General features: G+C 42.9%; 1 protein-coding gene across 1 annotated transcript in view; it reads left to right on the top strand.

The window, feature by feature from the left end:
* Positions 1-13,878, top strand: part of GATB (glutamyl-tRNA amidotransferase subunit B) — a 103,668-nt gene that overhangs the window by 54,754 nt on the left and 35,036 nt on the right. The window contains exon 6 of the mRNA XM_083171604.1: positions 13,499-13,612. Coding sequence (XP_083027730.1) covers positions 13,499-13,612 — 114 coding nt within the window. The remainder of the gene's footprint in view (positions 1-13,498; positions 13,613-13,878) is intronic.

Genomic DNA, 13,878 nt, shown 5'->3' with positions numbered 1-13,878 from the left:
CCATCTGTGATGAAGCCTGGATATCACTAAAACCTGCACTGTTGGTGTGCCTTGAGGACCATGGTTGGGAATGCCTGCACTAGACCATGGGTAGCAATCTCCAGTCCTCGAGAGCTACCAACAGTGCACGTTTTCCATGTCTCCTCACAGAATAACAAGTGAAGTATTTAGCTCCACCTGTGGATCTTTTAAAATGTGTTAGTCAGTAATGAGTGCACCTGTGTACCTGCCAAGTGAGCTGGAAAACGTGAACTGTTGGTAGCTCTTGAGGACTGGAGTTGGCTACCCCTGGATTAGACTAACAGACTATAATGTATACTGAAGCTATGACCATCAAATAGGCCAGTAGAACCAACTGTGGAAGTCACCAAGAGGAGGCCAACTCTTCCCTTGCGGCCCCTCCTCCAGCCCAGGGGCTCCATTCCGCTGAAGTTTTCCCACCTTAGGCTGCTCCTTCCTCTCCCACATTCCTCACTGAGATGCTGGGTAGCCATTTCAAAGTTTTGCAGGTCTTCAGGAATGCTGGGCTCAGTCTCCCTGTATGCCTCTACTTGCAGTAAGGTTCTAAACAGCACTACATCCTACAAGCTTTCTCCAAATAGCTGAGTAGTTGATATTAGTGCCCATTGCAGTTAAACTGTATTTTTGCAATGTATGTGACTTATGCTACTGCTGCTTTTTGTACTTTTCTATTTTTTTCTGTACATTATACTGCTTTACTTGTACTTTATTATTACAAAGTGACCCTTGAATACTGTTGTGTAAAGGGTCCGCTCTGCCGCACATTACAGTATATTGTATTTGTACAGACTCATGGTCACATATGTTTTTCTCGTACACCGTGCCAGTGGCGTAACAATAGCCCCTGTGGTCGCGGGGAGGCGCTGAGTAAGTGTGGTCACCAAGGGTCTGCAACCTTTGCAGCCATCTGTTGCTCCCCCTATGGGTCTTCCACAGATATTACAGCCTGTTTTTCAGCCTATAGCAGGCCCACCTAATCTTCTCTGTGGTTATACAGAGTCTGGCTGTGTCCTCTTCTGCATTTTAAGGCATATTGCAAGGCGGGTATGGGTTATTAGGTCGACAGTCACTATTGGTCGACACAGCAAAAAGGTTGACATGAAAATGATCAACAAAGGAAAAGATTGATACAAGTTTTTCATGGTGTTTATGTCAACATGGACACTGTACTTCGGACACCTTTATATTCTCCATCTATGCCCACTGGGATGGGGAAGAACGATCTAGTCTGATTTAAAAAAAATATGAAAAACGCATGTCGACCTTTTCCCATGTCGACCATTGTCATGTCCACCTTTTGCTTGTGTTGATCTTTTTCATATGGTCAACCTATTGAGTTTCGACCTAGACACTGTCGACCTAATAATTGCATACCATGCAAGGCCAGGATGCACTTATTTCTACCTTAAGTGTACTGTGCCTTTTTCACAGTCTACACTATTCTACACAATCTTCTACACAACCAGCCTTAAAATCTCCGTGCAAACACCAGAAGGTGGTGGTAGCTGAGTTTCCATCACTTCTCAGAAATCAGAAATGAGGCACAAAAGACTCCTACTAAGAGGTTTTACGGTTTACTGGTTTTACGGTACAGGCTGAGCTCTGTGCAAAGTGAGAATATCCACCGGCACTGGATAAAGATGTGACACGTTTTAAGTCTAATTCCATGCTTCTGATCCCTATGGCATTCTCCCTTAAGGACCTCCTATATAGGCAATGTGAAGCTTATCTTTATACTCCCTTGCAGGGGCCAATGCCAGACCTATCAAGGCTACAGTCCGAATGGCTATGCCCATAGATGCTTGAGTGGATGCCCTAAAAAACAGCTTCAAGTCTGTTCCCACCCTGAAACAGGTGTCTACAGTATACTGGCCAACATCAGGGATGCAGCCTTATTACACTATTGAAGCTAACCAATATGGTACTGTTATCCTCCAAGGCTTAGGCACTGTTAAATTTCTATCTGGACCAGAACTGGCAAAAGTTGTCACTAATCTGGCAGCTTGCCTACCCTCAGCTTCCTCGGTAAGACCTTGGACTGTGTTCTTTCGGTCCTTTCACTCACAGAGCAAGGCAAAATGGCAAGCCTTTCCGAGGTTATCTCCCACCATCAAGGCCTTGAAGTCCCAACCCAAACAGTCGTGGGCAGCCAGGTGCCCATCTGGCAAACTGGAAGGTAAGCCCTCAGCATTGGGATGGGTCCCCAGGGTGGGAGACCGACTTCTTCTTTAGTTTGTCAACACATGGTGTCAGATCACAAAAGATGCCTTGGTACATTAGGTGGTTTGTTGCAGGTTTGCTCTCTCCTTCCTGAAGCATCCTCCCAGCCAATTCTTCCCAACTACTCCCCCAAAAGACCCAGGCAAAGCACAGGGGCTGAAGGGAGTCACTCAATCCTTACTACAGTCTGGTGTTGTTATCCCTGTCCCATTGGAAGCAGTATGAAATCCCGGCGGTCGGGATCCCGGCGTTCAGAATCCCGACGCCGGAATCCCGACCGCCGAAATCCCGACAAGGGGGGGACGTGGATCGCCCCCCCTTGCGGGCTCGCTGCGCTCGCCACGCAGCGGGCCTGGTGCCTCGCTACGCTCGGCAAGCTAATTTATTCTCCCTCCAGGGGTGCCGTGGACACCCACGGAGGGAGAAAGTGTCGGGATTTCGGCCGTGGGGATTCTGAACGCCGGGATCCCGACCGCCGGGATTTTAACTGCATCCCGTCCCATTGTGTCTACAGAAGCAATGGTTCTATTCTACACTCTTCTTAGTTCAGAAACCAAATGGATCCTATCATCCCATTCTGGACCTAAAGTTACTGAACAAATACCTCAAGGTACCCACGTTCTGCATGGAACCTCTATGCTCCATTGTTCTAGCAATGTAGCCTGGGGATTATATGGTGTCCCTGGACATACAGGATGCGTACCACCTTGTGCCAATATCACCCAATAGTATCTCAGTTTTGCTATTCAGAACCAGCATTTTCAATTCCAGGCCCTACCTTTTCAGACTGTCTACAGCTCCCAGGGTATTCACTAAGCTCATGCTGGTGATGGTGGATCATCTCTGGAGGCAAGAAATTCGAATACTCTCTCCATCTTGGAGCAATACTGTATGCCCAAGTACAATGCATCTTCCTTCTTAAGGATCAGATAACAACATTGCAATTGCCAAATCTTCTCTACTGTCAAATCATTTCTATCCATGCTGCAATACAAACCCTGGGCTCCATGGTATCCACCTTTGACCTGGTGGAATACGATCAAATTAATTCCAGGGCTCTACAATGCCTGATACTTTCCAGTCTACCCAACAGGATCAAGTATCAGACTATGATCCTGACTCATGAGGTTCCGACATTCCTCTCATGTACATGTAGCGATCAATGACAAGTGACAACCTTTCTGGGTTCCACACTGCACTCTTCTTAACACGAGCTTCAGTCTACATGAATGTGGTGTTGTCATGGGCAGTCACTCCTTTCAGGACCACTGATCTCTAACATAAAAGGATCTTCCTACCGTATCTGGCACTCCTATCTTTATTGGGATTTACATCACCACTACAACACTAAGGTTCTTCAGAATCGTAGGCTCCTAACCTTCTTAGGGACAAAGAAGAAAGCTCTCAGGTTTTAGGTAAATCAATAGCCAGTTCAACAGATCTTCACAAAAAAGTACAATGTTTATGTATACTCCTTTTTCTCCTAACCTTCTTGCAGGTGGGTCAAGATATGGGCCTTTTCCTTGCTTCTCGGAAGGTTCAGGCCTTGTAGGTCTGGTTCCAGAAGAGACTTACCACCATATGTTTGTACCTTATTTGCGGGTATGCTTCGCTACGTTTATCCCTCCAGTGGCTCCTTGGGATTTGTCATTGATTCTTAGGCTGGATAAGAACGACCATGACCATGCAACGATCATGAAAGGATTGCCTTTGAAATTGAGTATATAAACACACACGATCTGCAAACGATTTGTCCCCACTCAAATGTATATGACGAATCTTTGCTGCATTAGGTATAATTTCCAATCTAACAGATGACCGACCAACGGGGGCACTCATCAGATCGGAGTCGTACTAAAAACAGGTATTCTGATCTTTTTACATACAATCAGTCGTACGACGTGTCAAAATCGGGGGATTGGAGCCCAAATCGTCCTAGTGTGTACCTATAGTTAGATCCCTATAACAGCCACCATTTAAACCATAAAAGACGGTGGAGCTCAAATTGTTAACTGCAAAGACTCTCTTCTGGCCATTGCTTTAGCCCACAGTGTCTTTGATTTGGGAGCACTCTGATATCACTACTTTTTGCAGTCTTGATGAAATACGGACCAAACGGGGCTATCTACGTAAAGTAGTCTCCAGTTTCTATATTAATGAACCAGTTGTGGTACCAGCTTTCTGTGAACCCAACCTGTCATAAGAGGAAGACTCTCTTAGATGTGGTGCATGCTCTTCAGATCTATGTGGACCGTACTAGCTCTTAGGAAATCCTGATTACATATTCATCCTCTATAGATTCCATAAGCGGCGCTGGCCAGCAGTGAAAAAAATGTGGGGGCGTTGGCTTTGCATGGTAATCTCACAGGTTTACATGATGCATGCTGATCTTCCTGTTCCAAGTACAGTCTCTTCTCACTCTGTGGGTCCTTCATGTGCAACCCGCCGTGGCGCATCTGCTAAACAACTCTGCTGGGCTGCTACGTGGTCCTCTTCCCACATGTTTCTTAGGTTTTATGCCTCTCAGGATGCAAACGTTGGTCATAGTGTCCTCTTTTCAGCTTAATGGCATAACCTCCCTACTATAACATCCCTTCATGAACAGTGTGAAAACCATGACCTCAAAGAAAAAGAGTTTACAAAGGTAAGTTTTACCATCACTTTTTTTATTACATGATGTTCTATTCATATATTATAATGTTTGTGTATACAGTTTTGCACAGCTTTTTTCATTGCATATAGTTACTGTCATAATCACCTCCAATTTTTTTTTTTTTACAAAGCCTAGACTTTTCATTTACCACTGTTGTTAGACTTTTTTCCATTTCTTTTGCTACTTGCTCATTGCTAATAATTAAGGTCTTGCAGGGACCGTGTCAGGCTTTTTAACATGATACAAATGCATTTTCTGTAGCTGCATCAGAGGGTATCAAGTACATGATAAACTCAGCCTCAGAACACATTATCTTCTGTTTTCCTGTGAGACTTTAGCGAGTATATGTTTGTTCTATTTTTCTGAGTGACTAGAACATCACTTAATTGCTTACTTCGTAGCAGAGATTCATCGTGGCTTATTTTTTTTTTCATTTTTATATCTCATATTTGTCATATTTAACATAAAAATCTCGAGTTACATGACAGCACGGCCATTAAACTGTGTAAAAAAACCTGGCACTTTCTAGCAGTACCATAATATACAGCCTTGCTTAATGTTCTTGTATGTTGCCTACATTATACACAAACGAAACCATGAATATTAAATTCGGTCACCAAATCATCAGTTGTTCTCTGTTTCGATGAAGCTTTACAATGTTTATATTTTGTGGCATGCAAAAGTATCAGCTCCCTGCAAAGTCAACAAATCTGGCTGTTTTATAAATAGATAGATTGTTCCAGACAGTGTTTATTGTTGTGAACCAGTATACTCTAAAGAGGCATACACATGGGGTGATGTCAGCCCCATATCTAAATGATCTGACTAGATTGCTTAGAAATGTAGCACTGATTGCTCCAGCGGTGGTAATGTGTGGTTCCGCGTGCGACTATATCCTGCGGCAAAAGCCAATGCTTGCTAGATTGTGGTGCTTTGCCTATAAACAATAGGTCCCAACCCTTTACTTCTGGTTGCGGCCCAAACTTCTGGAATCAGGTCCCGTCCCAATGTGTTGACGTCCACTGTCATGTGGTATGCATTACCACCCCACCTTCCCTGCTATCTTTACCACCCTCCCTTCTTCCACCATATGCCTGCAGAACTCTGGCACTATTGGGTGAGGGTAAGCATAATTTTTACTCTGTCTCACCTAGTATTCTGACCACGAGGCCAGACTGATAGATTCTTATTACTGGCACCTCAGACATTCATCTGCATAAGACCAGTGGGCATATAAATTCATTTTTAGTTTCATTGTTAGACTCATTTATTTAACTGTATTTTCTGGTCTAATAGAACCTTCTGTTGCAGCAGCACCACCAGCACTGTGAGGGATGCAATTATTTAATACATTTTTGGTGTCATTTAACATAGTTCATTAGCCAGTGTTATTGATGGGACACCATAGCACTGGCCCTGACGAAGCTGCTCTGCGAATTGCGTGCTGGCTAGTGGTGTGCGAGCAGAGCAGTACACTGGTACATTGTTAGATTGTTAAAATGTTGTTGATTCAACCAGCGATCATTGCATTCCTCTGTGCCTGTGATTGATTCTGTAGTTATACCACTTATGCCGTATAGTGCTCAGCCTCAATAGCTGGCCAGCTATCCACTGAATACATTAGATTATTACTTCATATTCCTGGGACATACATATTACCTTTTTTTGTATCAACAAGGATACTGCTATTCAGATGAGTTACCTACTATATACTGGTCTGGGGTGTTATACTGTGCAACTTGAGGTTGAAAGTTAGTTGCTTGTTAACCCACGAAGTGTTATCCCTGCATGCTTTTCTGTGAGACGTTCTATATACTCTAAAGCAATATTTATATGAAAATAAAATCAAAACATTACATAAATTCACTAATAAAGAGGCAAACCTATGCCATTTATTTAAATAAGATGCTGGAAACTATGATCCTTTAGTTATTTATATAAGAAAAACACAGTGTACTGCTTGCTTGCCACCTTATTTTTAAAACCCTTTTCTCTTTTATTCTGAGTCATTACTATAGACAGTGGGGGGCGCGCAATGAAGGGTACTTGTTTCCTAGAACGGGAGTAATCGTGTACCTTAACTTGAGGTACACGATTAACGCAATGGACCTGATTTCCTTTGAAATCAGGTCCATTTTGCCGGCAAAGGCAAAATCGCGTTCATCGCGTCGGTCGCGACGCGATGGACCAGATTTTGCCATAGGGTTCAATGTTAAAATATTTTTAACATTGTAATCGCGTTCATCGTGTCGGTCTTGTGCCATTATAATGGCACAAGATGCGATGAACGCGATTAAGCACATTTTACATAGCTAACAATGGGAAATGGGCCAATATGGCCCATTTCTCATTGTATATGCCCCCGTCATGCCTATAAATTAATGCCCCCCCCCCATTGTGAGCGGCACCCCACGATTGACGCCAACCCGAAGCGTGGCGAGCGGCGGTGGTATGCGTCCTCCGACCTTTTCATACCCCTACTATCCACGTCGGCGTGGAGTTTAGAATTTAAAATGTGGTGAGCGCAGCGAGCCACCGAAGTGTGGGGAGTGCAGCGAGGGGACGCGTATACCTGTGAAGTAATGCGGGGCTCGCCACGCTTCGGGCTCACTGCGCTCGCCACACTTTATATTCTCAACTCCACGCCGACGTGGATAGTAGGGGTATGAAAAGGTCGGAGGACGCGTACCGCTACGCTCGCCACGCTTCGGGTTGGCGGCAATCGTGGGGTGCCGTTCACAATGGGGCCATTTGAGCCATCAGGGGGGTTAAAATTGGGGTCTGGGGACAATTTTACATTGAATCCAATGTAAAATAGGGACCCTATTCACATTTGATTCAATGTAAAAATCGGGTCCATTGCGTCGGTCGCATCGCATGCGATTTTTCCGACCCAATCAAAATCTAGGAAACAAGTACCCAATGAAGTACCTTGCGGGCTCGCTGCACTCGCCAAGCTGTGGGCACAGTGGCTCGCTACTCTCGCCACCTATTCTATTCTCTCTCTATGGGGGACGTGGACCCCCACAAGGGAAACTAACCAGTGGCCATCGGGACCCTGATTGTTGGGGTTTTAACAGATCCCGACGTTGCTCTAATGACTGTTGAGATCCCGACTGACGGGACCCCATCCGGCACCAGGTTTTTTTTACATATATTTTGCAGTTTTATTGCAAAATGTTACATTTTAATAAAATAAGGTGCACCACACAAACGATAGCCTTCTGTCTTCCATGTTCCTATTGATGGGTCACATCTCTTTACGCTTGTTATAAGTAATCTATAGTTATCTAATTTCAGTTGATGACCATAGGTTTTGTCCTCTTTATCCACCATCCGATATCAGCATATGATATTGGACAGCAGAAGGTGGAGTCTTATGTGTTAACCAACTACCTGCATCGGTGTTCCCTTGCTTCATCTCACTGAAATGGTGCTCACTCATCTATAAGTATTATATTACTGTCACACATCACTGTATCGCCTAATCTAGCCTGATTTTTAGAAGCTAAACAGTGAATGGCCGGGCTAGTAACTGTTTGGGAGACTATCAGGGAATACCCGGTGCTGTAATTTCTCCAGACAGCAGAAGCACAGGACCATTTCACAGTGGAGCAACTCTAGCTGTTAATCTATTACTGTTTCCTTCTTTCCATAACAAGCATGGCACCAGTTATATTGACAAATTTATTGACATCAAATCAGGGCATCCTTCATGGTGACCGAACTATGATTCTAATGTTTGAAAAAGTATACACAAGCCACCTGCGCTCACATAAAAACTGCAGCTAGGAGAAACAAATGGGGTACCAAACCTAACAGAAATATTGTGACACAAAAATAATGGTTCTCCACAGTGCTGTTTTCAGGATTAACACAACGATCCTTCCTATGAAGAGCGCTTTCTTTCCAAATCTCCAACCATAGGGGGACAAGAAAAGAATCCTTGGGTTAGACACAAAGAAATGTTCTATATCTTCCATGGTGTAACCACGTGAGACACACCTAGTCTCAAATAGAGACGTTCACATAAAGGTTTCTTTACAGAAGATGACTCCTGCAGCACTACAGATCGCCCCTTTTCCTTCTCACCCGGAGTGATCAGAGTGAAGGCAATCCATCCTCAAAATGTACCAAGGTGCACTCTCATTGGTACTGTGCATCTTGTGGACGAATTGCCTTCACTCTGATCATTCCGGGTGAGAAGGAGGAGCGTCAATCTGTAGTACTTTGCCCATTATTTTATGGCGTTTTATCTGCATTTGGATTGGATAAATCCCATTGCATCACATAGACATGCACACTGGGGGTGTTCTGCTAAATCGCATCGCACGCAAAATCGCATGCGATTTTGCGTGCAATGCGATCGGCGGTCAGGGTGCAATGAATAAATTATCTAGTGAGATCGCATCGCACGGCACAAAAACGTGCCATGCGATGCAATGCAATTTCACTACGCAGAATAGCCCACTAAGCAAATAGCTTAGTGGGCGCCCTGCAAATATACAAGTACAGTGTTTTCAATAGGAAGTGACTCCAATCTCTATGGCAGGCATGTCCAAACTGTGGCCCTCCAGCTGTTTTGAAACTACACATTCCAGCATGCCTTGCTATCATTTTAGCGTTCCTTAAGAGCAAAACTGTGGCAAGGCATGATGGGACTTGTAGTTTCGCAACAGCTGGAGGGCCATAGTTTGGACATGCCTGCTCTATGGGCTTACTGGTCATGGCAGATTTTTACTGGGGGGGGGGGGGGGGACTTGAGTCTCTAGGTAAAATCTGCCAGTGGTTTGGGGTTTTTTTTTTTTTTTTTTTTTAGATACTCAAATAAGAAAGAAGAATATGTGACAGTAAACAAAATGTTTCAGTGATCCTAAAAGCATTTGGGGCAACACTGAAAATGATGTCTAACCAATATTAACATTTGTTAAACAAGTAACTCAAATCATTCAGACCTTAATCTGCAAACATGACCTCCTTTTCATTCTGAGGAGTGAGCAACTTATAATTGATATCACTTCAGACTTGAGAGCATAATAGGATGAAAATTAATTCACATTAACCATGAGAGCAGTGTGTTCCTTTGCTGGCTTCATTTTAGCTACCCAAGTAATTAACATCTTACTTATATTATTTTTCTTGTAATTTAGTTAAGGCTATGACCCATGTGGTAGTGCACTGTGATTAGGGGGCTGTACATTTACTCTCAGGAATATTGTCAAACCCTTATATTACTGCTGTATTGTCCCACTATTTGCTCCATCTCTAGGTTTATATTCCTGCTTTCCCTGTGCCTTATATCTTTCCCCTGGCATACACACCTATATCCATATTAGCACAGCAATACTTAAATGCTCTTAACATGTTTCTCATCTTCACTAAATGACTTATCTTTCCTATAAACTACCCTTTTTGCCCTGACATGGCTGCCTCCGGCCACCACCATTCCAAACCCCAACTGTGTCATAGTGCTGTTGCACCACTGATATCTAATTTCAGAGCTAACTTCACTACGAATTCAACTTTCATTTAAAGTTCTTGCACTAGCCAATTCCATCTACTTCCAATTCTCCAAATTCCACCCATCATTTTAATACCATCCTTTACACACTTTGCTGCCTGTACGTACCACCGCTCAGGTCATTGTCAGCTACTACAAACAACAAATCATAATGACACTATTTACTCCTTACAGTAACTAGCTTCAGTGTCTCCACCTATTGCACCATTTCCCTTTACTGCCTCTATGTGTTGGGGTTCTTTTCCCTCTACTTTTCTTACTCTACACCTCTTGTTGAACCAAATAAACACAAACAAAGACTGCGTAGGCCAGTCAACAATTCTCACAACACATTTAATACAATAAAAACCTCACTGGCCAGCGATAATGCATAAAAACACAATACAAAAAAATTAAATATGCAACAGATAGGTCCTATTAGGTTATAGGGAATGTCCCAAAGATCAGTAACCTCCTATACTGTCCAGAGATGTTAGGTGTTAGTCGTAAAAGGTCATAACAAATTGCTTGATCTCATTGTCCAACATATTCAGATTAGATTATAATTGGTATATCAGACCTTAAATCCAACATTCAACAGCAATCTGGCCAGACAACAAGTATGGTACCTTTATTGAAATATAAGCCTCCTTGGTTCCATATATCCCCAAGCTGCTGGTGCTTATCCAGAATATGCAGCTGTTTCTTGAGCTGGACTGATTTGTAGGTCTAGTGCAGTAGGAGGTACCTTGTTTGTTATTCCAAAGTAGATGGTGTGGTGGTTGATTAGTTTCTCTTCCTAAATTGTTACAAGTGACTTCTTCAGGACCAAATCACTAATTTGACCTCCTGTAACATATTTGAGCTGCTGATGCCTTATGCTAGCCACACATCAGAAAGATATCATTCCAACTAGCCAACTTTTTGGCTGGTTGGAATGATATCTGTCTAGTGTGTGTGGGAGCAAACGATTATCAGCCGTTTGCGTCCACACGCTTAAAAACGGCCAAACCGGTCATTCCAACTAGCTGGGAAAAATCAAACCTGGGGTGCAGGGGCTAGCCCTGGGCTTCAGCCCAGGCCTGGGGTGACCCCTTTTTTGGGGGGGTTCCCACCTCCCCAAAATCTCCTGGCCTGGGCTGACTAATTAGTGTGGGTAATGCTTTGGCCACGGGACCCCATAAAGCGTGTCCCCTGGCTATGGCATTACACTACCTGCTAGTGGAGCCTGGTGCTGGTCCCCAAAATACGGGGAACCCCTATTCAATTTGTCCCCCGTATTTTGGAAACCAGGGCCAGCTCAAGAGCCTGGTGCTGGTCCCCAAAATATACGGGGAACCCCCACTCACATTGTCTTCCGTATTTTGGGAACCAGGACCACTCAAAGAGCTCGGGGCTGGTCATCCCTGTGGGGGGACCCTACGCCATTATTTTTTAAAAATTATTTTTCTATTATAGAAGATGACACTTTACCAGGCTCTATTCCAACCCATTAATGTACATCTGCAGACCATAACAGAAATAAAGGGCTCATATTAAACTGTGACAAAGTGATACAATTTATTAAGGAGCCTTTGAACTCCTGAAGCTACAAATCTGTCTTTTTCTGCAATAGTTATAAAACAACTGTAATAGTTTACTTGCAACATTGTGACTGAGAAAAGAGCATTCCAAGCCACAAGTGTATAGAAAAATAAAGAGTCTCTACTGAATTCTACTTTGGAATTGGATAATAACTCTTTATCCTACTCAAGTTATCTTTTCTCCAGAGAGGTGGACGCTTGTATTAAATAAGCAAACTATCATACAAAAAAGCAACATAAAAGACACACACAGCCTAATATATATAATTTAATACATGTTTTGATAGAAGTTTAAATATTTCACGTTATATATCTCTATTGAAAAAAATATATTTTTATCAGAAAATAATAAAAGGTAAATTTTAATTAATATTTTTTCTTTCATTTGTGCGCCAACAAAGAGACATGTTTTTTTTTTACTGTTTTTTTGACCCGAATGTCGACACAGTCGACATGGACACTATTTAAAGTGCACCGCTTCACTCGTAATGCTTCGGGCACAGTGCCTCGCTTCCCTCGGCACACTATTTTATTCTCCCACCATGCCCTAGTGGATGGTAAGGCATGAAATACTGCATGTCGGTTCAAAAACAGTGAAAAACCCCATGTCGACCTTTTGACTGTCAACCAAACCATGTCAACCTAGACCCATGTTGACCTTGCTGTATGTCGACCCAACGGTGTTGACCTAATGACTGTCGACCTAGTTGGGGTCGCCAATTCGTACGTATCCCTTTATAAATGATACAATTTTTGAGAATTTAATCTAGTATTTGGGTGTAGTTGGTGGTCCTGCTGGATAGCATTTAATATATATCATTTACTCTTCATTTTTATAATTAACTGACATATTTAATTTCACTAAAATAAACAGACATTTGTTATAAAAAAAAAAAATAACAGGCAGGCACTGCCCGTCTACTTCTGTGACATCAAAAAAAAGTTTGCTGGATGGAAGAAAAGTTGGTTAGGTGTGTGGGAGACTGTTTTAGTTGGACTGTCAAGTTGGATGGTTGGAGGTTTGAAGGGTTTTAAAAATGTTGGTCTGAAGTTGGTCTGATGTGTGTCCAGCATCACTCTGCCTTTACTTACTTGGCCATGTCTCTTTTCTTGCTGTTTTGGATAAAGCTGTCAGGAAAATATGTGAGTAGCCCCTTTTCACACATTGGGCACATGCAGTATTCTTGCCCGTCAGAGCAGGGTGCCAAAGCAGACCATTGAATTCCCCTAATATGTCAAAAGCATTGCTATTCATCTTTCCCCCAGAATCACAGCTCCTCTCTGGTACAATTCCTTCAGTCTTTGAAGCCTATTGTTTTTTGTCGTCCCACTGAGCACATAATGTAACTGCTGTGTCCTGTCTTCCTTGTATTCCCATTACCTTCACCTTATAAATAGGGCTACAATGGCCAGGTTTATCACAATACATGTTTTGAGTGTTAGTTGTTCTGATATTTTGCACATTTTGCAGCAACAAAGATTATAACTAAAATGATTTATTTGCTGCCTCTTTTATTGCAGAGGGCCAGTTGAGAGTTGATGCAAACGTTTCTGTTCATCATCCCGGACAGCCGTATGGTGTGAGGACAGAAGTAAAGAACATTAACAGCGCACGTTTTCTGGCGAAAGCCATTGGTACTGTAACAATTTAAGATCAGTTTCTCATTATGGGGGTACCAGCACTACAACACCCACTGTCTATTGGGTGTTGCTATCACTATTTACAATTAGTCTATGTGGGAGAAAGTATGAATATAAAAACAGTGCGGATGGATGGGTAGATGGGATCCACTGTATGTTGATCCCAAAATGCAGGTCTTGGCAAGTAAACAAGGTTGACAGGTTAATTAGAGCGTGTTAACAGGATCATTATTACAACCGTAACATGCTGGTAAGGTACA

This window comes from Crinia signifera, chromosome 1 (assembly GCF_055691185.1).
Source record: "Crinia signifera chromosome 1, ASM5569118v1, whole genome shotgun sequence".
NCBI classification, from domain to species: Eukaryota; Metazoa; Chordata; class Amphibia; order Anura; family Myobatrachidae; genus Crinia; species Crinia signifera.
The sequence above is the reverse complement of the archived record's forward strand: the minus strand, read 5'-3'. Positions and strand labels throughout refer to the sequence as shown.